The following is a 26160-nucleotide window of genomic DNA, read 5'->3' on the forward strand; positions in this document are numbered from 1 at the left end:
ATCAAACCGGCGCCGCAGAGGCTGTGAGCAGCCTCGCAACCCAGCGCTCAACCGCTGCGCCACCGGGGAGGCCCCTGTCATCCTTTTCGTATGTGTTCATGATTATTTCATTAGGCTGCTTTTTTAAAAATTTAAATGAAGAAAGGGGGCTGCCTATAGTAAGCCCTCACTTAACATTGTCAAAGGGTTCTTGAAAACTGACTTTTAGTGAAACAACATAAAACAAACCTGTAGGCTAATTGGTGCATATTTCTGCTCGCAGAAATGTCACCAAGCTTCTAAATAAAAACCCAAAACTTTTCTAATATTCAACAATGGTTTTTAGTTCAGGGTCATGGTTGGACAGAGCTAAATGTGGCAGTTTCAGACACAAGGTGGAAACCGACCCTGGGTAGGAGGCTATTCCAGCATGCATGTACAGCCATATCCTCTCAGACTAGGACAATTTGTACACACCAGTTAACCTAATGTGCACATCTTTGGGATATGGGAGGATGCCAGATATGTGCAGAAAACCCATGAGGGTGAGAACATGCAAGCTCCACATATTGTAAGAGCCAGACTGGAGCCCCACAGACAGTGGCCTCAGCCTGGGAAATCAGTCTTTCTTACCCCTCTTCATCAGTGTTAACAATGAAGCAACTTTTGAACAAAATGCCATTATTTAAGGATTTGCTGAACTAGTTTCTCTCTCACAAGAATTCTCTGAGGCAGTCAATTCCAGGCTGCTCTGGAACTCTACTGTTCGAGGAATTTAGGATTCTGTTTTTCTACTCATCATCCTTAACTTTTGGTTAAAGATGGATTCCAGCTAAGGTGAGGGAAAGGTTGAACAGAACTTGTCATTTCCTTATATCCAGTGACTACAATTTAATCACCAGGGCAACCCACAAGAATGACTTGGAATCCCAGTATTTATTCTGTGTAACCATGTGCCTAATTAAATTAGCGGTTCTGTTGAGAGGGAGAGGGAGAGAGGGAGAGAGGAAAGGGGGGGAAGGGAAGGGGCATCAGGGACACCTAGAATCTGAAACAAGTTATAGAACAGTGCTCATATAGACATATGTAAATATTAATACTAAAGTAGGAAAAATATGTGCTTCCGTCTGTGTAAAATAATCTTTTTTTTTTAAAATTTTTTTTTTATAGAGGCATGTTTTTATTTATTTATTATATTTGTTTGTTTGTTTTGTTTATACATGCGCTGGGTACAGTCAGAAGCGCGGGAGGGTGAGAGAATTCACCAGAGCCAGAGTGGGGAGCAGAGCAGGCAGAGGGACTGAAGTACACTGCTGAGGGGAGCAGCGGGTGGCAGGAGAGGTCTGCGCACCATGTGGGATCCTCCTCCGGTGGCCGGGGAGCAGCCGGGGATCGAACCAGCGCCGCAGAGGCCGCAGGCAGCTTCGCAACCCAGCGCTCAACCGCTGCGCCACCGGGGAGGCCCTGTGTAAAATAATCTTAAATATAGTGGACATTTTAGAGCATTTGTTGCTTCTGGGAACAGGAACTGGGTGACTGGGGTCAGGATTGGGAGGGAGACTTTTCAATATATATCCTTTAGAATTGATGATGTGTAAATTTTTACTTCAAAAGTAGTAATTGAAATTAAGTAAAGTCTGCAAGTTTGGTCTTTTTTCATTAAAAAAATGTTGAAATTTCAAAAAATGAGTTAGACTAGGTAGTTTCAACCTTTTCAAATTCCTAAGTATATTTGTTTTTAAAGCAGCTAGGCAAAAGGCATTGCTGACTGCCTGGAAGGGGAAAGAATTCTTCTGACTTATGAGATTCATTTCTGGGAAGGATATAAACTTTAACGATGCAAACATTTTTAGGGTTTTTTTGGGAGAAGGTGAGAGGGCAGTTATGCTTATTTAGACTTTGGTACTGGAAATATTACACATTTTATGGTTATAGCATAGAAACTCAAGAAATCCCTAAAAAATGGTCTTCAGGGTTGTTCCCAAAGTAAGGAGTCTACTTTATAATACCCACTAGATATTTAGTAATTTATGTTTTAATTCTTTAACTGATATGAGCCAAAAATGATCCATTTAATTTTTGGCATAGTTGAGTTTTTCTCCTCCTTTGTGATAGAACAGAATTAAACTTACTGGTAAGTTATTCATTGGCCTGATATCTGAGTTATGCAAAGTACAATTAAGCTTGTCTCTTAAGTGACACTTTTAAAAATATGAGTAGAATTACATCTAAACTCACTTAAAATAATTTCTATAGGACACTTTCTACCTCCTTCATTACACTTACAGCCTTTTGTATGTTATACTACCTGTTAAAATGTGGTACTTGGAACTGATGATAGTGTTAGAGATGTGGTCAGCCTAAACCTTTGTGAGCTGATTATTGGTGCTGATTTGTATAATTTATTAGCTTGTGCTGTGAATACTTTTTTCATAGCCATATTTCATGAATTTTTTTGTAAGTAGTCTGCTGACTGGTAACTCATCTTGTGTGTTTATTTCAGAAATTATGAAAGGACTGCATGCTTGGTTTTATTTTATTCAGTCTAAAAGTTTTGGTTCATTTAAAAACATTGGAGTATTTAAATCTGCATTAACTTTATCACTTGTTACCCAATTAAGATGACTTTTTAAAATGGAAAAAAAATCATTTAAAAGTTGCTGCCTATATTTAACAATTGTACAATATTAGCAAGTGCTGTATTATAGCTAGACAGTGGCCAGGTTCATCATAAAAGACTTCTATGCTTAACATTAAAAAAAAATAGTTTTCATTTCTGTGGTCATGAGCTCTAAACTTTGTTCAAGTTTAGGACTAGACAGTGATGATAAAGTTATTACTCTGAGATAACTGATTTTTCATATGTTAAAAACAAAGCAGGTACTGAGCATAAATTATACTGAACATTGTGGAAAATGACACTATAATGGGAGGAAGAAATGTACATTTTCTACCTAGCTGGAAGGATCTTAGTTTCCTCTCTTTCGTTTCTGGCATTTAATGTTGAACTGTTACTTTCATTTTCAGTGTTTTCTCCAGTAGTTGATAAGGATTATAGATGTGTAAGCTACTAACTATAAATAATATAGAATTTGAAAATGATTTTTGTGGAGAGTGTTGCTCATCCCCAGTTTAAGATATCACAGTATTTTTTATAGACTTTTAATTTATAAACATTAAGAAATTTGCTTTTCTAATATTTAACATGTGGATTGAAAATACAGTTGTTTTTAACCTTTAAAAATTAACTATGCCTACCTGTCTGTTAGACATGCCTATTTAAATAAAATTTAAAATGAAATCATCAATATTCATTTTTTTACTTGCCATGTTTCATATGCTCAATGGCCACATGTGTCTTGTAGCTACATTATTATCTTAACACTAAAGGTAGGATGAATCCTAGCAGAAAGCATAATTCTTTAATGACTTGTAAGAATAGAAATGCTGTACACTAATTATGGAAAATAGAAAATAGAAAAGTAAAACGAACAAAATAAAAAGTGTATGTCCCAACTATAGGTCTTATATTTTTAACATTGGTTTTATATTCCAGTCCTTCTTCTCTACATGTTTGTATAAACACACATATTCTTTAGAGGGATGATTTTACATGTGCTTGCTTAAAATTAAACACAGGAATGTGAAATTAACACTTTTTACTGCAAATGATTTTGCTTTATAGTAGTTTACCTGAATTTAGTTCTAACTCTAAACAACTATGTTTATCAGCCTTTTGAGTAAAAATAATAGTACTGTTTTATTCTAGGTAAATATAAATTAGATGTATTAGAAATTTATTGCCATTTTCTTTTAAAACCTCGTTAAAAGTTGTTAGTAGCTGTCTGTTTTTACTATCAGAGTTTACCTCAAATTTCAAATGAATTCATGAAGCTTCACTATGAAATGATGTTACCGGCACTTGGAAATTTTATTTTGCCCTTTTGCTTGCTTGATATTTGACTCTCTCAGCATCATTTTTGACTATCAACATTAGTTGGTAGGTTCATACAGGCTCTGTTGGAAATTATTATGAATTTGTTCATCAAGCCTGAGTATATGGATTGGTTTTTACATGGTGTTATTTTTCATGAGTTTCAGAGTTACATTATAGCGTTCATTTTAAATGCATTCCTTTATTTCATAGCAAATGCAAGATAGGCAGTAGATGATCATGATAATGTCATCAAGGTATGACTAATGGGCAATATAGGATGTTATTAGGTCACTAAGGAAAAATTCTTAAGGTTTGTACCCGGAATCCTTTTTCACCACAAAACTATATTTGCTTATCATTTAATACCCATAAGACACAAATTTTCAGAGGGGGGTGTAGGAGTTTCCCAATATCTTCCTGAGTTTAAAAAACAAAGACAATAACTTTTAATGAACGCTTAATTTACAATGCATTATTAGCTTACAAAAGTCACACATTTTTCAAATATGAAATTAGGCATTGTCATACTGTAGTCCAATAGTTTTATGAATTTCTCTGATATTAGAAGCACTGAAATTAACTGTATTTTTGTATTCTGTCTGCCAGATAGGATTATATATGACTTAAATAAAGAGCATCTTGGAATTCCATGCCTGTAAATTATAGTAATTTCTGAGACTTCTGTGTAGCATTCAGACTCTTTTAATTATAGGGCAGCAGAATGATTGATTTTTCAGTGATTGTGATTTGGTACATATGCACATTTAGATTAGAGTAGAATAAGAACCGAAGATAGTCGTTTTGTAAATTTTAGATTTTAAGGATAATATAATCATCCCAGGATTTGCCTTGTTTAGAATGGCTTTTCCAAAATTATTGAGTATTTATGTATGAGCTTTGGATAGGTAAATTTCAGGGTATACAGTTTGAAACGCTCCATCAAACACTGTATTTTAGCGGGAGAAGAAAAACCAAGACAGTTTAAGTGGGCACTCCATCCCACATCATATTTTCTTATCTCATCAAAAGCTCTTGAAGTGGTGGTGAAAAGATAACTTTAACAATTGAAGCTGAATTTAGCTGTTCTAGTTCTTTTCTCTGTTGCACCAAATCTGGACGTATACCCAAGTATTTGAGAAACTATACATGTTTCTTAGGTGACTCCAGGACACACTATCATATAACATCTTTGCAGAGTAAATTGTCAGCAATTTTGAAAAACATCTCAATTCAGTTTTTTACTAAAAAAATGAGATATAATTGACCCATAACATTATATTATATTTGTTTCAGTTACATAGCATAATGATTTGATATTTGTATTTATTGGAAAGTGATTATCACAATGAGTCTAGTTAATGTCCTTCACTGTACACAGTTACAAAGTTTTTTTTGGTCATGAAAACTGGGAAATTTTGATAAAATTTTATTAGGAAGACTGAAACAATTTTGAAAGAGAGCTTTATTCTTACCTAAGGGAAAGCAAAATAAACAATTATTTAGTACCTATTATATGTTAATCACTGTGATAACCCCCTAGAGAAGTTTTCTAATTTGAATCCTTTTTTTAGCTATGGAAACTGAGTCAAGAGAGGTTAAGTTCCCCAGAATCTCCTGTAGCTAATGACAATTGGAATTTGTCAGACTCCAGAACTCTCTTGCAGTCTCCTGATTACACAACAAGAAGGAGATCCTTACTCTGTGTGTGTGTTTGTTTTCTTTAGGGAAAAAACAGTGAGTGCATATGCATGTATTAGAGTAGGGTAAGATTAGAAACAATTAGTTTGGTGGGATTAAAGTATATCATGGGAAGACAATTGAAAGACAATTGATGGTAGTTTAAACTGGTAGGGATTATGACAAAAAGTAGTGTTTCAGTATAAATGGTAGCTGTTATTGTGGAGAGTGAATTCTCAAATAATTATGTGAAGTTCTTACTATCTGTGGGAAAGATGGATATTGTTTATAACAACAGGGACCATAGTAATAGTTTAGATTTGCAACTTTTGAATAAAGTTGTAAAGCCCTCCTACAGTATCTTATTTGGCAAGTTTTTCCATGCTGTTGACAAGAAAAGCACTTAATGCTATAACTAGTTTTAAAAATACTTAGGTGTTCTAAAGACACTGCATTGAATATGTCTGTGGTAGAAGTGCAAAATATTGATTTCTTGGGTGATTAAATGGAGGATATATATACATTAGCAGGAAGGAACTGCATTTTAGGGTTTTGTCTTTTTCTTAAATGTTTGTATTTTTTATTTCTAGGCTGTTCGCTGCTACGAATCTCTAATCTTAAAAGCTGAAGGAAAAGTGGAGTCTGATTTCTTTTGTCAATTAGGTCACTTCAACCTCTTATTGGAAGATTATCCAAAAGGTAATTTTTCCCCCTTGTTAACTACTGTTTCACTATATATGTATTTAAAATAGTTGCAATTGTTTGTTCTGCCTTTATCAAGGGCACTTTTAAGAAATTGTAAGCTTGTGAATATTCTAAACAATGAGAAAGAAAAGTGGAGTAAATGGAAATGTGAAATGTTCGTGTGCCTCCATGTAAATTATCAGTGAGTTAATAATTCAGTTAAGCTAACTGCCTACATGTGCACTGCCATTTTATTATGCCTTGTGAAGAATTCCAGCCCTTTATAAAACTACCATTGTTACTTGTAGTAGCAAGTAGGCCATTGATGGACACTTTGGAAAAGTAACACAAATTCAGCATTTTCCTTCTTTATCCTGGTCAGGAAGCTTCCGTGTTAGCTGGGAAATATTTCAATGAAAACCTGATTTGTAGCCATTTATTGTAAAGGTAAGTAATGTAGAGTGATGGTCACATGAGTTTAAGGATTATATAAAACAATTTCATTTCCCATTTGAAATTTTTTTCCCTCTAAGAAATAACATCCTCCCATATCAAAGACAAAATGAATAGCAAAAAAAAAACAAACAAAACACACACACAAAAATCCCATTGTATCCTTATAAGCAAGGGCATTTTAACCTTTTGAGGACAGTGAACTTCTTATGTAGAGTGGATAGATGCATTATGTTTGTTTTTAACAAATGTTTAGTGGATAGAACAACTGGCAGGTTGTTTCAGAACTACAGCGAAGGATTGTTAGTGTTTAATGTTGGTGATTTATTATGCCACTTTGTGTTAGATCAAGTGAATGTACTCTTAATGAAAATGCAGTTTTATTTTGAGACAGAGCATGGAGTTTGATTTATTTTCCAGCTCAACTCTGTTGTTATAGCTGCATTACCTTTCACAGGTTATATAAACATCCTTGAGCATTTTCTAATCTGCAAAATTGGGGGGTAGTGATAGTTCAGCATTTTGGAGATTGCTATGTGAAACTGGTTAGTACTTAGCAAAATGGTTTCAAGATAATAAGTATTAATAATTATAATTATAATACTCTAAAATATTTTAATTAAGTAACTTAATTTAAAGTACAATATTATATATAATTGCTTGCAATCTAATTTTTAAGTGTAGTATCTTTTTCTTGGAGAGCACACTAATTTGAGAACATATAAACAAGAGGCCCGGACTTGAAAATGAGGTTTGCACATTGGGTTATATGCCCTTGCCGTTTATTGGTCATATACGGTCTCGTGTGTGTGTGTGTGTGTGTGTGTGTGTGTGTGTGTGTGTGTATGTATTTCAAGTTAATGGCTTCTTTTTTATGTATCTTTTTTAATTCTCTTTAAGCTTTATTACTCATATTCTCACTTAAAACATTCTTTTTAAATATTTTGAATTTTTTCTATTTTGTGTCTTTCTGAAAGTCCAAAACTAGAGTCAATCTCTAGCAGCTGTCCATCATCCCCCCAATATCCCCCCCCCACCATTATCATCTTACCAACCAGTATATGGGAAGGCATCTTTAATTTTTTTGTTTCCCACTGTCGTCTTACATCCCTTAGACCCTTTCTGCTGCTCAAGTTCAGAAGCCTCACTTCATTCATTACTGCCTGCTAGTTTTTATAAGTATTTTCAAATCATCCATTTTGTAAATGTCCAGTATTTGTCTTTACCATTCTGACTTGCTTTAATGCACATAATTCACTTGAACTGCTTTAATTTTGCTTTAAATGGCAACATTTCATCTTTTTTATGGCTGAATATTATTCCATTGTGGGGATAATACCATTTCTTCTTAATCCAATCCTCTGTCAGAGGACATTTAGGTTGTTTCCAGTCCTAGCTATTATAAATAATGGTGCAGTAAGCATTGTAGAACATATATTTTTCGAGTTGATGGTTTCATGTTCTTGGGATTGATGCTCAAGAATGGATTGCTGGTCATATGGTATTGTCACTTTTAATTTTTTAAGGTAAATCCAGATTGCTTTCCAAAATGGCTGTTCCAGTTATAGTCCCACCAACGGTGTAACAGGGTTCTGCTTTCTTTGCATCCTCTGTGGGAAAATTTGTTACCTCAGGCTGTTGCTTTCTTTCTTTGGAAATAATATAAGAACCTCAACTGCAGCCAAATAGGTACTTATTTTTAGAGAATAAATTATAAACTGTAACACTTTGGGAAGTAAAATCATGCAGTAAACAAGTGAATAAACTGTTCAGGAATATACGTATGTGGGGAACATTGAACCTGTTATTTTGAAGATAGTTTTTTTATTGCCTTTGAGTCCTTTTTTTCTGTGTGAGATTTTCCAAGTTTGGGGTTCTTTCAGCAAAACCACTTCTACCTTTGCAGTAGCAAATGACAGAACCCTTTTTGTGTACATTTTAGACTTTGGTTTTTATTTGTTCTGATCCTGTTTGCTTCCTGTCTTACAGCAATTCCTAAAAATGTCTGATGTGCAGGTAGTATTCTTCAGTTATCATTTATCTCAGATGAATTTGAAGCAGAAGATAAAAGGCTTTGTAAAATTTTTTTTTACGCTTTCTGGTTGGTAATATATATGAATAATTTCAAAACATTTTCTGTCATTTGATTTGGTTATTTGGCTTTTAGGAATTTACCCTGAAATTGTAATTGGCTAGAAGATTGTTGGGAAAATGGAGGCTCAGTGCATTTAACCTAATATAGGTTGGATTCCTCTGAAGGGAGTTCAGCATAAGGAATCTTTAGTAATAAGTGTCTTTAAAATCAACACCTGTGGAAGGTGGGAGATGCAACAAGGATTGGACAGAGGGAGAAGTTAATCCCAACAGTCTTGGCCAACTCCATGAGCACTATGGAATTAGAATGACTTTTCAGAGCTACACCCAATTGCACCAAGATAATGAGGCTTTTATACTCCATCCATTCAGTATAGGATAGGGGCCAAGCTGAGAAGGACTATGACCTTGGGAAAGGCGTCTCTCTGTATCTAAGGCAACTCATTACTAGAGTCTTTCTTCAGGACTCCCAGTAGTTCTTCCTTGAAGTGGGATTTGAATGGTTCTTCACAAGGTGTCTACCGTTACCTGCTCTCCACTCCTAACCCCAAAGCTAATCCATTTAACCGCTGCTGTACCAAACAGCTGATGGAACTGTCAGATAGACTACATTAAGCCATGAAAGTGGTGCAGTGATTTCTTTAGGTTAGAGAACCATGAACCGAATGAAGAACAAGCATATATTGTGAATATATGAGATGGATTTCAGGGAGCTGTTTAATAAAAATTATATATCAATGTCAGTAAATATGTGTGGCCAATTAAAAGAGAGGACAGCATTAAAGTAAATCAGTTGCTTAGAAAATCAATTAGTGAATTACTTCAAAGAAAGAAATTATGAGAAAAGAATCTTTGGTGGATAGTAAGGATTTCAGAGTAAAAATAATTAGTTGTAGGAGATACAATAATGAATTACTACTGACATTAGAATGAACACCTCGAAACATTTCAAAATAGTTTCTTTATGGTCACTGGTAAACTAGAAATTCTTGAAATTCCAGCCTAAGATGGATTTTTTCCCTTGTCTTTCTTCCCTCAAGTAATTGGTTGATTATTGCATTTTCTGTCACTTTTAGACAAAATAGGTTTTATTTCTATTCCTCAGCATTTACAAATAGTTTGGTCAAGTTAATAGCCAAGAGTTGCTAATGTTGGTGAGGTTTCTTTGTCTTTATAAATGATAATACCACCCTAGAATATAAAGTAAAATGAAATAAAAAATCAGAATACTGACATATACTCGCATATAATAGTCATGGGATGAATGTTACGTATCTCTCTGAAAGCTGATACTTTCATTGTCATTGTCCCTTTTCTCCATATCACTTCTTTTTAAATGTATTTAGTATTGTTCAAACTGATATTAAAACAAGAATCACTAGTACCTCCACTCCCTCTCACTGTAATTTGGCAATCATTGATTTTATTCCATGTACCCATTGCTGGGCATTTCAATTGAAAATAACCAAGGAAGCAAAATAGTGACCACCATAAATCCAGGTTGTCAGAGGCCCACGTCCAGGCATGTTGCAAACATTGCAGTAGCTTCAAGAACTGGAAAGCTAGTGGAAGGACACATTGAAGGAACATAAAGAAGCCTGCTACTGTCTCTTATCGTAAGCCAAATGTGAGCTACCAAAACCTCAAAGAATATATTATTTTAATGACTAAGAAGTAGTAAATATGAGATTTCAGTAGGTTCATCATGCTGAAACAGGAGTAAAAGGATTATTTGTTTCTTTGCTTTTCAACTTCCTATCTACTAGTTTCTGTAATTTTAAATCTTTTCAGACCTCTGGAAAGGGGGACATGGGAGCAAAGGTCTGTTGTGGGGGATGCTGGCCAGAGGGTTTTTCAGATGTATTAATGCTACATATAAGGAAAGATGTTTTTAGGCAATTACAGATTTGAAATGGCAAAAAGGTGCTAGAGAACTAAGTACATCAGTTATTTATATGCAGTGAAGCAGTTAATATAAGCTCTCTGAGATACCTATCTCAGGGTATAAAAATAACCTTTCAGTCCCACCTCAAATAAAACAGAAAATGAAAGAAATTTATTCACTTAATAACCTCAGGCAACCACAACTTGTTTTGACCTAACGATGATAGTCATTGCAAACGACAGATTTATTTGTCCTTCTTTGCTTTGCTTCCCTTCTCTTAGAATTCCTACCCATAGACTAACCCACTGGCACCTAACCTGCTGCCTATAATGTTACCCATTGGGCTAGAGATGAAAAAAGAAATGGTGACTTCTGCTTGCAGTTAGTGCATAGTCTAATATGGAAATATAGACTGAATTTTAAATCTTTTCCCTCCTTGGTTCTATTGCATCTGAGTCTAAAGATGACTCCCCTTTTCTAGCAAGACTGTCATCCTTAACCTACATTGTTGTTTCTTTTTATCCCTGTGCTATCCATATAGGCTTGTCACTGTGTACACCTTCTCTTCTTCTTTTCACAGTCCTAACTCAGAGCCATGATATTTCAAAGCAGGCTAAAATATGTCATATACTATTTTTTTATCTGGACCCTCTTTACTCCCTCACTTTATTTCTGTAGATTTCTTTATTTAATTCAAAATGAATTTTAATATGGCTTTGGAGTTTTCTTTTTATTTATCAGTTATACCTTATTCTTTTTTCCGAGAAACTATTTACGTTGCTTGTGACCTGTAAGAAAATAACGTGGATTATATTAACAGTCTTTTAGGAAGTGGTGAGGTCAGAACTAGATCCCAGGTTTACATAAAGGTACTGCTTTTCCTATCCTGTTTCTTTCTAGTGGCCCTCATTTTATTATGTTGACCATTCCCTAATTTTTTTTAATTTTTTACAATTTTTTAAAACTTTTTTTAAAAAAAGATTTATTTATTTATATAAGCACTGGGTACAGTCAGAAGCGCGGGAGGGTGAGAGAATTCACCAGAGCCAGAGCAGGGAGCAGAACAGACAGACTGACGAAATACACTCCTGAGCGGGTGCGGCAGGAGAGGTCTGAGTGCCATGTGGGACCCTTGACGAAATACACTCCTGAGCGGGTGCGGCAGGAGAGGTCTGAGTGCCATGTGGGACCCTTGCCGTCGGCCGGGAATCGAACCGGCGCCGCAGAGGCTGTGGGCAGCTTCGCAGCCCAGCGCTCAACTGTTGCACCACCAGGGAGGCCCCCATTCCCTAATTTTAACACAAGAAGTAACGCTTATTTTAACTTTTACACAATAATATATTTACTGTTTAAAGGAAAAACTTAAGAGTATGTGTAACCATAAAAGGTAAACTGTACTCCCAAAACTTACGTAGTATTGTAAACCAATGTAAACCTAAGAATAGGTACCATATGTATGTTCATATTGGTATTTCATGGTATTTGGCTATTTCTGGTGATGCTAACCAACTTAAGAAATAGTATGCGAATGCATTGCTATTTTACCTAGAGGCGGATCTTTACTTTTAACATTTTTGATATGAATATTTAGAGACTTTTCTATTACAATAAATATTCAGTATTTTAAGCAAGCTTTGCCATTTATTTATTTATTTTTTTAGTGAAAGGTTTATTGATTTACCACTGGTTTACAATACTATGTAAGTTTTGGGAGTACAGTTTCGTACCTCAATAGGTATATGCAGTCACACTGAAACCACCACCATACTTATAGTGCCATCCACCGTGATCATATTAACTCCTCTAGACCCATTCCTTACACACACATGCACAGGTGCACACAACTGCCATATTTTTTTCAAGGTCTAAGAGTTATTTTTGTACAGCTGTCTTTAATCCAGTGTATTATGTTAATCTTTCTATCTCACTGATACACTTTAAAAACATTTTAGTTCCCTGCATAGTATTCTACCATACAGATAGAACAATTCCCTGTTGTTTGTGTAGATGGTTTCTTTATTTTTTACTATTAACATAATCACTATATTGTCTCTAGCTAAATCTTTGAAAAACTCAGTAGCAAGCACAAATAATAGGTATGTAAGGAAAGTGTATATCACTAGTGTAGAAGAAGCTCTCTGAAGACGTTAAATTAGAGACTCTGGGCTATAGTTTGACTTCTGTCTTCAACTTACAAGAATGCCCTTTGCAGATGGCATTGGGTTAGGTCATTTGTGAATCCTGGCAAACATGATACTTAATTGCAATTAGGGCTTTTGACAAGACTGATATGGACCAGGTGCTAGAAAATCCTTCAGGAATATGATCAGAAATAGCTGTTATTCAGGAATACTTGAAAAGCAGAACACTTCTGTGGGATTAAAAAAAAAGCCTTATGTCTTCCAGTTTATAGAATATAAATGGAGAGTAGAAATTTTAGCACGCCGCCAAAAACGAAAAACAAACAAACAAACAAAAAAAAAACCCAAAAAAACCACAACCCAGTCCAGATAAGAATCTGAACCAGGTTTATCTGGATAATTGGTTCTCAGGTTAAGTAGAGTTCCATGGGCAGTAGGATTTTGATAATAGTCTCAGGCTGGGATTCCCATTCTCTTGGATCTCCTGCTTTCAATAAACCGTATCTTCTTTCTTGGTTCTTCTTGAGCAAGGGCACCCGGAGACTTTGTATATCTGAAAATACATTTATTCTACCCTCCTAACTGGTAGTTTAACTGAATATATAAATTCTATGTTGGAAGTAATTTTCCTTCAGAACTTTGAAAACATTGCTTCATTGCCTTATTTCTAGAATGTGCACATCTGTTGCACATTGAATCAAACTAGCAGTTCTTAGTCATTGGGATTTTTCACCTAGAATTATTTAATGTTTCACCTTTCTTTTCTTCTCTCTTTTTAAGTCCTGTTAGTGATACATTAGACCTCCAGGATACAGGCTGATTTTCTCCTATTATTTTGCTTTCTTGGAGGCAAGACTTCTTCAACTTTTTAATACTAAACCTACTGAATTATTAATTCCTCTTATACTGAATTTTACTTTCTCTGAATTTCACTTTCCTAGAGCAGCTTGTTAATCTACTCAGCCCTGTTCCCCTGCTTTCCACAAAGGCAGTCAGTACCTTCCTGTATCTCAGATGACATAGTCCTTCCTCTGCATAGTTTCTCCCCTCCACCTTAGAAGACATAAAACTTTCTTTAGATGTCTAGTAATTCTTAGCTGTCTGATTATATTTAAGATTGGAATAACTTACAGCTGACTGGAAGCTGTAAGCTTGTTGATGGGACTCTGAATATAATATGTATGAGCTTTTGTTGGAGAATCTGTTACCTGTTTGGTTGGAATGCCTTAAAAGCATCAGTGATTAGGAGTTGAAGGATCTGCTCCTCAAATGGTTTTTACCCTTGTCTTCCTTAGCCTGTGCATCTTAAATCAGAAATTTAAAAGTGCTTCTATTGATCATTTAAGAAAATACCATTCCCATGTGTTTTTCATCTGGTGGTTTTATGGAATTGTTTTTACATTTAACTCATGCATCTGCTCCTTGAATTATTTGCTACATGATGTGAGTTAGAAAATTCACTTTTTTGCTTATATATAAGTGATTAAATACTGCTCACTATTAATTTCCCCCATTGGAAATCCCACTTATACCTTGTGCTAATTCTTACATACATGAGGGTGTCATTGCGGGCCTTAAGTTTCTTTTTCTGTTCCAGTTCTTACAGCTTTATGGTAATTTCAGCATCTGATAAAATAAGTTCCCTTCATTACTTAGAATTTTTCTTTTAACTATCTTTACCTGTTTAATTTTATGATAACATTTCAGGTAATACTTGCAGTTTGCTTCTCTTGTATTCTAATATGTTTAATATTAAAATGTGACCAAACTGTTCCTCCTTTGTCCTACTTCTACTTCTGTGTTTACTGTCTGTTTGAAGAGTGGTGCTCACCAGCCCTAGGTGTAGTTGCAGGATCAGCTGAGGATCTTTTAAACATATAAGTCCTTTAATCCCTACCCCAAGAGATTCTTATTGGTCTGAGATGACATTAGCCTCATCACTGTTTGTTTGTTTTTTTAAATTTATGTATGCATACAAGAACTGGGATGTATAGGCTAGAGGTATAGGGGGTGAGAGGATTCGCCAGAGACAGAGTGGGGAACAGAACAGGCAGATCTACTGAAATACACTGCTGAAGGGAGCAGAGGGCAAGACAGGAGAGGTCTGCTGTGCCAAGTGGGTTAGAGGTCTGCTGTGCCAAGACAGGAGAGGTCTGCTGTGCCTGGCCTGGGATGGAACTCAAGCTGCAGTGGCTGCTGATAGCTTGATTGAGCTGTGTCTTTAACCAGTGCGCCACCAGGGAGGCCCTCATCAGTGTTTTTTTAAGGGCTTTTCAATCAGTTCTAGTCTCCCTGCGTAACTTTTATATTATTTTATTTTCACTGATTTTTTATTTTTAGATTAACAGGAGCTACTTTCATTTTTACCAGAGACTTTCATACCTTGAGTTGGATTTAGGGGAATGGGAATGCCTTAAGTTGGTATTACATAATTGTGGGGTGGGTTTTTGTTGATTGTGAGGAAGTTATCACTCTTAGTCATTCCTGGAAGTAAGATTCCTTGTGAGAACAAATCATCATGTTCTGCAGTAGTCTTGGAAAATCTTCATCCTTTTGTAAGTTGTGGTCTCTTAGGAAGATTAGGTAGCTTAGATTTTGTTGAATTGCAGATCTGAGATGTGCCCTTGGTTTTATACCTTTGAACCTCTTACATGTTTGACATTTGTTATCATGGTTGGCAATGAGTAAGAAGGCCCCATGTTGTTTGGTTTTAAATATCACTGTGTACTGGGAGATGGATATGATGAGAAGCTTGTTATGTTTGTTAAAACTTGAATTATTGATTTTAAAATGGGACATATGGTGACTCATACTTATTTTCCCTCTTTCAGCATTATCTGCATACCAGAGGTACTACAGTTTACAATCTGACTACTGGAAGGTTAGTGTGCTTTTGCATGCCTATTTCCTATTTGTTGATTTGGGCAGATTCCTGGGATTACTGCTGTTTATCTTTTTTTTTTTTTTTTTTTTTTAAAGAGGGAGGATAATACTTAATATCTAGGGGAGAAGGGTTGGGAAAGGAAAACAGATTTTTTTTTTGTGTGTGTGTGTGTGTGAACCACCTTATATTTTATTAAAATAATTAGATTATTCTTATACAATTTTTGACCAGAGATGATTCTAAGTGTGAGAATTTAAAAGTAAGCAAAACCAAATAGCAACAAAATATCTTGATTTTCTTAAGTTGGTACAGAGAAGTAAAAGAAGACTAAAAGATATGTATTATCAGGCTGAAAAGGGAAGGCTTAGTGGGGAAGTTATAATGGAAATCTTTCCTGATGCAGTCTCTTGCTAAACCTAAACAGTTTAAAAAGACCTATTAAAATGTGCATATTGTTGGCAGTTACCTACTTTCCTACTTTCAGCAGTACATAAAAGTTACTTGGGCAGGTTAATCTTTGACATTATATTTACTTTTTTTTTTTAAAAAAAGATTTTATTTATCTATGCATACAAGAACTGGGGTTTGGCCAGAGATGTGTATGTGTGTGTGGGGGGGAGAGGATTCACCAGAGACAGTGGGGAGCAGAGCAGGCAGACTGACTGAAATACACCGCTGAGGGGAGCAGCAGGCCAGACAGGAGAGGTCTGCTGCGCCATGTGGGTCAGCTCCCAGGCTGGGGATCAAACCCAGGACACAGTGGCTGGAAATAGCTTGATAGCACTGAGACTTTATCCCCTGTGCCACCAGGAAGACCCTCACATTATGTTTCCTTTTAAGTATGCTTATTGGCCAGTGGGATTTTTTTATCTTAATTGCCCTGAAGTAGATTTTTAGGTTGATTTTACTTTTCTAGGTTTATTTTTCTTTTTGATTGTAGAAGTTTTAAAAATATATTTTGGTAAATTTTTAAATATATTGAAAATATGTAGTCGGGATTTATTTTTTCTTAAAAGTTAATTGAATTGTAACTTACATATTGTAAAATTCAACCATTTTAACTATGCAGTTAATTGACTTAATAAATTTCCAGAGTTGCACAACCATAACTTCAGTCTCATTTTGGGACATGTCCATCTCACTATAATGAAACTTCATGCCCAGCCTCTGGCAACTGCTAATCTATTGTCTGTCTCAGTGTTTTTGTATTTTCTGGATACTTCATAAAAAATGGAATTATATAATAGGTGGTCTTTTGTAACTGGCTTTCGTTTACCATACAGTTTCAAGGTAGATCCATTTGTAGCTTATATCAATACTAATTCTTTATTCCTATTTATTAACTAATACTCTATTATACAGCTAGACCACTTTTTATCTAACATCAATTGGTGGACATTTTAGTTGTTTACACTTTATGACTGTTGTGAATAATGCATCTGAACATTTGTATACAAGTTTTTCTGTGGAAACATACTTTTAGTTCTTTTGGATAACCAGAAATGGCATTGCCAGTTTTAGAGTAAATCTACACTTAACGTTTTGCAAACTTCCAAAAGTTCCCGAATGGCCATCCCATTTTACATTCTCCACAGCAGTGTGTAAGGTTTGCCGGTTTATCCATATCCTTGTCAAGACTTGTAATTTTCCAGTTGTTTAGTGTACTATCCTAGTGGAAGTGGAGGTAGTGTCTTAGGGTTTTTATTTGCATTTTCCTGATATCTAATAGGTTGAGCTTAAAAAAAAAAAGATGTTCTTGTGCAGTCCATATGACACATTTGGTTTTGAAAATAATTACGAATAAATTGCATCATTTATTACTTGACCCGGAAAACAGTACTAGTGACTAATTGTAGGGTAATGAGAGACAATTTTTTCCTTTAAGATTCACAATGCTCCCCCAAAGCTGATTACAAAGTCTAAGAGATAACTCGATTATACTCTTTGCTTTTAGCATAAAACTATAAGTGATTGGTTCATAAATCAGTAAGCTGCCTTTGACAGCCAGATGGTAATTGTTACCAGTAGGTAATGGATGCTATTTTCTTCTGATTGGTTCATACACAGTAGGCTTATAGCAATTATTTAATGGATAGATAAGTTATTAAATTATTAAATTTTGATGGATTGCTTAGTCCTTTAGTAATTGACTTATATAATTATGTGATGATTCTTTTGTGACAGATTATGTACTAGTGACGTGAACTGTTTTAGGCAATGAAGGAAATAGAACATGCTTGATGAAATTCTACTTGGCTTGCATTGGAGTTCTTAATACCTAGTATATCATAAGTAGTCTGTAAAAGGGACAGATAGAGGGCCATATTTGAGAATAAATATTACTTATTGATAGTTGAGGTTTATGTTACCATGTGTTTATTGTCATGACCATAAAACCATTATTTAACACCTAATCTTATGTTTTAAAGGTAGCCTGGAAATGTCTCCAGGTGACCTGGTTTTTAGTGGCATTGTTTTCCTTTGGTACCTAATCCCCCCCCCCTTTTTTTTTAATATTTATTGGATAGAAGAACTGTGGTATAGGCCATTGGTGTGGAGGGAGAGAGGATTCACCAGAGAGATTGGGGAGCAGAGCAGGCAGAACTGCTGAAATACACTGCTAAGGGGAGCAGTGGGCAAGACAGGAGAGGTCTGCTGCACCATGTGGGTTAGTTCCCTGGCCAGGGATTGAACTCAGGCTGAAGAGGTGAGACTTAACCCCTCGGCCACAAGGGAAGCTCTGGTGCCTAATTCTTTATGGTAACAGATTCCAAGAAGGTGCATTTTTCCCAAAGGTTCGATCCTCAGTTTATTTAAAAGCAAAAAAATACTCTGCAATTAGCTGGGTAAAGCATTTTTAGTTTCAGGTATCCACCTTCTCTGTTTTCCTGTCACTCAATAAATTTTTCCATCATCAGCCACAGTTCAGTGGAAGAACATTTAAGGCTCTCCTGTCTAATATTTGAGTATAACCATCCAGGTCAGTGTGAATTAACTAGCATTTTATCATGGTTTTTATTTGCATTTTCCTAATGATAGGTGAGAAATGGTATATATTAAGCATCTTTTTGTGAACACATTAGTTATTTGTGTATATACTTTGGTGAAATGTCTGTGTAAATCTTGTTTAGTGTTTGGAAAAAAATTTAGTGAGTAGTAAGATTTCTTTAGTATATCTTATTGAATTTATAATTTGCACATCTTTTCTCAAAGATGTAGCATGTATTTTTATTTCATTAGGTAGTATGAAATGTAGACATTTAAAATTTTGATGTTTATTTTCTAAACTTTTTCTTTTATTGTTTTTGATGTTGTGGTTGAGAAATCCAGTAGGGTAGTGAATGATTTATCCCATAGTTTATTCAATATGTTGCTTCAGTGTTTGCCTTTACAGATAGTATTAAACAGTTAACGTGTCTTGCATTTTTTTGTTAGTGATTCTTTGGTATAGATACCTATTGGTGTAGATTTGCATAGATATCTATAAGTGGGGTTGCTGGATAAAAGGGTAGGTGTTAAATACCATTCTTTTGGGGGTGCTTGTTTCCCCTTGGTCTTGACCAAGAAAGTTTATTTTAGAAGGCTTTTTTCCAGTTTGATAGGTGAGAAATGGTATCTTATTGTAGTTTTTTCGTTTTCTTGTTAGTGAGGATAAGTTTTTTTGAAATTTAAGTTTTTAAAGACTTGCTCTTTGAAATATTTATTCATGTCTCTTACCCATTTTTCTGTTGGAACATTGTTTTCTTTCTCTGATTTATGTAGCCATATTTTATGTATGAGATGTATTTATTTAGCCTTTATCTGAGATAAAATTTGCAGTTTGCCATTTGCTTTACTTTGTGTTTTTTTTATTTCTATGTAGTCAAATTTATCAGTCGTATCCTGTATTGCATTTGAGTTTTAATTATTGGACAATTTTTTCCTCACTGCCAGGTGTTAGAGAAATTCACCCTCCTTTTCTTTTAGTATTCTTAATGGTTTATTTTTTAATTTAAATCTTTTATCTATTTGGGATTTACCCTTGATATAGTGAGAGAAACATTTAAACTTACTCTTTTTTCTATTACTAATTGTTCCAACACAACATATTGTCAAAAAGTTCATATCTTCCTCCATTAATTTGAAATGTTGCCTCAATTGTATGCTAAATTTTCAAATGCAGTTTTGTTTATTTCTGGATTTTATGTTCTATTTTGATAGTTTGTTCACAAAGTAGCACCACACTATGTATTACTTTACTTACAGATGTTTTATAATATGCTTTAATATGTGATTGTGCTAAGGGCCCTTTTCCCATTATTCTTGCATTTAGGACTCCTGGATGTCTTTTTTTGGGGGGGCTTGTTTTTCCAAATAAACTGTCTTTAAGTTATTTAGCTTCACAGAAATGTGTGGTGATTTTTTTTCCTCCAACTTTTTTGAGGTATAATTAAGATTATTTTAAGTGTACACATTTCCTGTGTTTGGCAATATATATGGAATTATGCAACCATTACCACAGTTAAGATATAGAATGTTTCCATGCTTCAAAGTATCTTTTTGACTCCTTTGCAGTTGATTGCCACTCTTTACACCTGGTCCCAGGTAACAGGTTGTCTGCTTTCTATCTAATTTTGCCTTTCTAGAATGTCATACAACTGAATTCTTTGCTTTTGATATCTTGAGTTTAGCATGCTGTTTTTAGATTCATCTATGTTGTGTGTATCAGTATTGTGTTCCTTTTAACTGTTTAGTAGTATTTTATAGACTACACTACAATTAAATTTTCCATTTATCAGTTGATAGACATTTGGGTTGTGTCCAGCTTTTGGTAAATATGAATAAAGTGCTGTGGACATTAGTTGTTTTTCTGTGTACATAGGTTTTCATTTCTCTTGGTATATATACAAGAATTTGGTAATACTGGGTCACATGGCTGTTTGTAGGTTTAAGTGCCAAACTGTTTTCCAAATTAGTTGAACCATTTCACACACCAACTAGAAATGTATGAGATTCTCAGTCACTCTATGTCAAAGCTTGCTCAAATATCAATCACTTTAACCATTCTATTAGGTAAGTAGTGCTTTTTCTGTATTATTTCCCCAATGGTAGTGATTTTGAGCCTCTTGTATTGGCAGTTCCTATGCCTTCTTTTGTTAATTGCCTGTTCACACCGTTTGCTCATTTTCAGCTTTGAGTTTGTGTGTATATGCTTGTCTTTTTAATTGAATTGTATGGGCTCTTTTCGTATTCTGGATAAAAGCCCTTCACCAGATACATGTTTTTTAAAAATTTGCTCACAGTCTGTGGTTTGCCTTTCTTTTTTCTTGATTGTACCTTTTGAAGAGCTTATGTTTTTAGTTTTGATGAAATCCATTTAATCTATTTTTTTCTTTTGTAGTTTGTACTTTTTGTGTTAAGAACTCTGTGCTTTACCCCAAGATCATAAAGCTTTATTTAGCTTTTCCCCTAGGAGTTCTGTAATAAGATTTCTTCTATTTTGGTTTATGATACATTTCAAGTTGTTTATGATGTGAGATAGCATATCAGTGTGTGTCCTCTTCCCTCTCCCATAGTTACCCAATAAAAGCTATCCAAAACTTTCAAAATTGAATTGTCATTTCCTTTTTTTGGCCAAAAAAAAGGTCACTTGATGATTTAATTTTGTGTCTGTTTCTTCCAGTGATCTATGTGTCTTTTTAGATTAGTATCACACTGTTTTGTTACTTTAGTTTTGAAAGGATGCTGTGTTGGTTCTTCTCTCTCTCTCTCTTCTTTTTTTTTTTGTTCTTGCTTTCCAAAATTGTTTTGGTTTTTATAGGTCCTTTGCCTTTCCATTTAATGTTTAGAAATATTTTGTCAATTTTGATTGGGATTTGTGTTGTATGCAATTTGAGGAGAATTCCTATCAATAATAATCCATTTGCTTGTCAGTGAATATGGTATAGCTCACTATTTAGTTCTTTTTTAATTTCCCTCAGCAGTGGTTTATACTTTCATCACATATTTTTGGTGTTTTTTTTCTCTTGTTTTTTTTTCGATGTTATTGTGACTGTTATTGTAAAATTTTACTTACAATTGTTGCTATTATAAAGAAGCACAATATGTTATACACTTACCTAGCATATTTCTATCTTGTTCTAGTAGCTTTACTCCATATGTCTTTGAATTTTCTGTGCACATCATCATACTCTCTGCAGACAGATAATTCTACCTTTTTTTTTTATTAAATCTTTGCATATTCTTGAACCCCTTTTTAGCCTTCTTGAATTATCAAGGACCTTACTAGTATAGTTTTGGCATAGAAGGGAACATCCTGTGTTGTTCCTCATCTTTGGGAGAAAAACATTTGGTTTTCAACATTGAATGTTAGCTCTAGGATTTTTGTAAATATAGATGAAATAAGTTCCCTTGTGTTTCAACTTTACTTCAAGTTCTTTATTTTTTTTTAATGAATAATTATGGAATTTTTCAAATTATTATTACCTGTTGAGATTCTATGAAATTTCTTTTTACATCAGGGTAATTCTAATTCTGATTTCATAAAATAAGTTGGGAACTACGACCTCTTCTATTTTTTTAAGATTGATTTATGCATAGAAGAACTGAGGTGTAGTCCAGAACTGTGGGGAGTTGAGAGGATTCACTGGAGACAGTGGGGAGCAGAATAGGCAGATCTACTGAAATACACTGCTGAGGGGAGCAGCAGGCCAGACAGGAGAGGTCTGCTGAGGCATGTGGGCTAGCTCCCTGCCCAGGGATCTAACTCATGCCAAAGTGGCTGGTGATAGCTTGATAGCGCTGAAACTTTAACCCCTCTGCCACCAGAGAGGTCCTCTTCTATTTTCTAAAAATGTGTGTAGGGTTAGTAATTCCTTATATGTTAAATAGAAGTATCTAGTGAAGTCAGTTTTATTTGTGAAGAGTTTTCTAACTACAAAAATTAATTCCTTGAATATATATGTATAGATCTATTCAGAGTTTTTGTTACTTCTCTGGTCAGCTTTAGGAATTTTTGTCTTTTAGGGAGTTTGTCTATTTCATATAATTTTTCTATTTTTTCTATAATAAACACTTTCTTTTTAAAGTCTTATAGTGAAGTATATCTTCTTTTATTCCTGATATTGCTAACTTGGTCTTATCTTTTCTGTTTCTTTCAGTCTGACTAGAGACTTAACAGCTTTATTGATCTTTGCAAAGAATCAGATTTTTGTTCCATTGTGGTCCCCCCCCATTGTTTTTCTGATTTATGTTTCATTGATCCTCTATTTCAGTGATTTCCTAGATGACTTTATTATTTGCTTTTACATACTCTGTTTTATTTTCTTCTAATTTCCTAAGGTGGAAACTTACGAAACGTACTGATTTTTCTATTTTTTCTAATACAAGTATATACAACTATATATTTTATCTTACTGTTGCTTTATTTTTTTCTCTTGTTGCTCTTCTCAGTATTGCTTTAGAAATGTATCCCACAAATTTTTATATTTTGTATTTTTTAGTATTCATTTAAAATGTTATCTTTTTATTGTCTCTTATTCTTCTGAGCCATGGGTTAAATGTATTTTGTATAATTTCAAAATATTTGGCTTACTTTAGATGTCTCATAGTTAATTATTTCTAATTCTATTTATATTTAACCACTATACTTTCATTCTTGTGAAATATTAATCCATTATTCCTTTAATATATTTTGAAGCTCTATTAGATACATATTTATGATTCTTATTTTAACATTATGAAATTTTTTTTTTTGCTCATAATTCTTTTTGTTTTCTTTTTTTTTTTTGAACTAGTTATATTTAAAGAACAGGTTTATTAGGAGAGGGACAAAATAGCAAAAGACACTTGCACAGACACAAGCGGGCAGGAAGCGAGAGGGACAGGTTTGCTAAGAGAGGCCTGCATGGTTGCAGGTGGGCGGCCTTGAGGAGAGCTGCCTCTGCTGAGGGAGGTCAGTGAAGTCCCGGCATGGTACAGGTCACGGGCAGGCAGGAAGACTGCTGCCCTGCAGAGGAGAGAGTTGGCAGCGAAAAGAAGCACCTGCATAATCACAGGTGAGCAGACGGAGTGCTGCTGTTTCATTGTGTTTTATCTGATATTAAATGTAGCCATTTTTCCTTCCTAGGCTTGTTATTTATATCATAAGTTCTTTTCAATATATTAGTATCTTTATAATTTTTTCGTAGATATAAGTGGATCTTACATTTTTGTCCAATCTGAAAATCCCTGCATTTTGCTTGCATTGTTTAGCCATCAACAGTTAATGTGTAGTTATTGATAAGGTTTTTTTCTTCTTTGATTTGCCCCCAGTTTCTTGGTCTTATAATGTTTTTCCTTACCCGATTTGTCCCTTTTTTATTATTTGTTCAGTGGTAGATCTAGGGGTTTGCAGTATGCATCTTTAATTTTTCCTAGTCAAGTCACAGTTAATATTGTACCAATTCATGTATAATACAGAAAGTTTGGAATTTTATAGGTCCAGAAGGTCCACCCATACCCTTTATGTGGTAGTTGTTTTACCTGTTACATCTACATTATAAACTCTACTGGGTGATGGGTGTGTTTTGTTTTGTTTTGCTTTGAACAGAACTGTATTACAATGTATTAATAATTGTTTGTTTTTACTGATGTTTACTTTCTGATGCTCTTCATTCCTTTCTGAGAATCAGATATGTACTGTGATTTTCTTAGAGGCCAAATAACTTTGTTCAGTGTTTCTTATATTAAAGTTCTGATGGAGATGAATTTCTTTTGTCTGTAAATATGAAAAAAAAATTGACTTTGTTTTTAAAGGCATTTTTGCTGGATAGAAAATTACTGGTTGGGGTGCCTTTTTTTTTTTTTTTTTTTTAAAGTGACATTCTGCTCTTTTCCTGCCTAGGTATTTTCTGACAAGAAATAGCTCTTAATTGAATAACTATACTTCTGTAATTTATTGTGTTTTTAAGATTTGTTTTTTATCTTTGGCTTCCAATTGTTTGATTATGATGTACTATTGCATGGTCTTTTTTTATACTTACACACATTTGAGCATCTTCAATCTGTACTTGGGAAATTTTTGTCATGTCTTCAAATAGTTTTTTATTCATTCTCTTATCTCTCTTTTTGGGCATTCAATTCCATGTAGGTCAGACAGCTTGTTTCATTTAGCTGTTTTCAGTGTATAATTTGCATAATCGGCCAGATACGTGTATAGGTAGAATTAGGATTCACCTCTCTGGCTCTCTTTTGGGGATTTCCCTTAACTCAGTGGGTTGTGATTATTCTGTTTTCCTAAATCAGAAAGATTGTACTTTTTCTTCAGAGACCCATCACCATGTATACCAAATTAATAGTTGTGAAAATACAAGCTCCTTTGACCATGGCCTTCCATATTAGTGTCCTATTGCTATTTTAACATTACCACATTTAGTGGCTAAAGCAACACAAATTTAATTATCTTACAGTTTTTGAATTCTAAGTCCAAAATAAATTGTATGTTTTAAAATGAAGTTGTTACTAGGGCTGGTTCCTTCTGGAAGCTGAAGGGGAGAATCTTTTTCCTTTCCTTTTTCAACTTCTCAAGGCTGCCTGCATATCTTTGGCTCAAGTCTCCATATCACATAACCTTTTGTTCTCTGGTTTTTGTCCCCACATTGTTAGCTTTTGTCTCTGGCTTTCCTTTTGTTAAGGACCCAAGTGAGTACTTTGAGCCACACCTAGATAATCCAGGACAACCCTGTCCATTCTGTGGTCCTTAATTTAATCAATACTTAGAGTAGCCTTTGCAGTGTAAAGTAAATACTCTCAGTTCCTTCAATTAGGATATATGGGTTTTTTTGTGGCCATTATTCAGACTACCATATATTCCACCAAAATCTGCTGTGTCTGTTCACTCTTCAGTGCCTTTAGCTAGCTGCCTTTTATCTTATGGCCAGAATTTATAATTTTTATGAAAGTATAGTTAGTATCTGAAAGGGTCTTTTCCAATCTTATCTTACTTATTATTCATTAGAAGCAATAGTGTAATATTGTTACCACGTTGCTTGCTTTGAACTTTTAGAAAATGTAATCATGCAGCATATTTTAAAAACTACCTTCTCTCAGTACTGTATTTGTTAGATTCATACCTGTGGTTGTATATTGTATTAGTTTTCTTTTTTTTTTTTAAAGATTTGTTTATTTATACAAGAACTGGGGTACAGGCCAGATGCGCGGGAGGGTGAGACGATTCACCAGAGACAGAGCAGGGAACAGAACAGGCAGACTGATTGAAATACACTGCTGAGGGGCCGCAGTGGGCAAGACAGGAGAGGTCTGTGGAAGGTCCATGCAGGAGGCTGGAATGCAAAAGCCAACCAGGAAGCCCACCTGGGGGGCAAGAATGCCGATACCTGCCTGGAGGATTCAGACAATGAACCTTCCCCCTCCCCCTAGGAGTCTCTTCTCAGACAAAGAACCTCTA

General features: G+C 34.7%; 1 protein-coding gene across 13 annotated transcripts in view; it reads left to right on the forward strand.

Moving 5' to 3' along the window:
• KDM6A (lysine demethylase 6A) overlaps window positions 1-26160 on the forward strand; it is a gene marked incomplete at both ends in the record, with an annotated part of 179318 nt that overhangs the window by 46761 nt on the left and 106397 nt on the right. For 12 of the 13 annotated variants that reach the window (XM_084259185.1, XM_084259191.1, XM_084259193.1 and 9 more), the window contains 2 exons: window positions 6184-6292; window positions 15682-15731. The exons of the other annotated variant lie outside the window; for it this stretch is intronic. In XM_084259185.1, coding sequence (XP_084115311.1) covers window positions 6184-6292; window positions 15682-15731 — 159 coding nt within the window. The remainder of the gene's footprint in view (window positions 1-6183; window positions 6293-15681; window positions 15732-26160) is intronic. 13 annotated transcript variants of the gene reach the window in all.

Source organism: Talpa europaea (assembly GCF_964194135.1).
Source record: "Talpa europaea genome assembly, chromosome: X".
In the NCBI taxonomy this organism is placed as follows: Eukaryota; Metazoa; Chordata; class Mammalia; order Eulipotyphla; family Talpidae; genus Talpa; species Talpa europaea.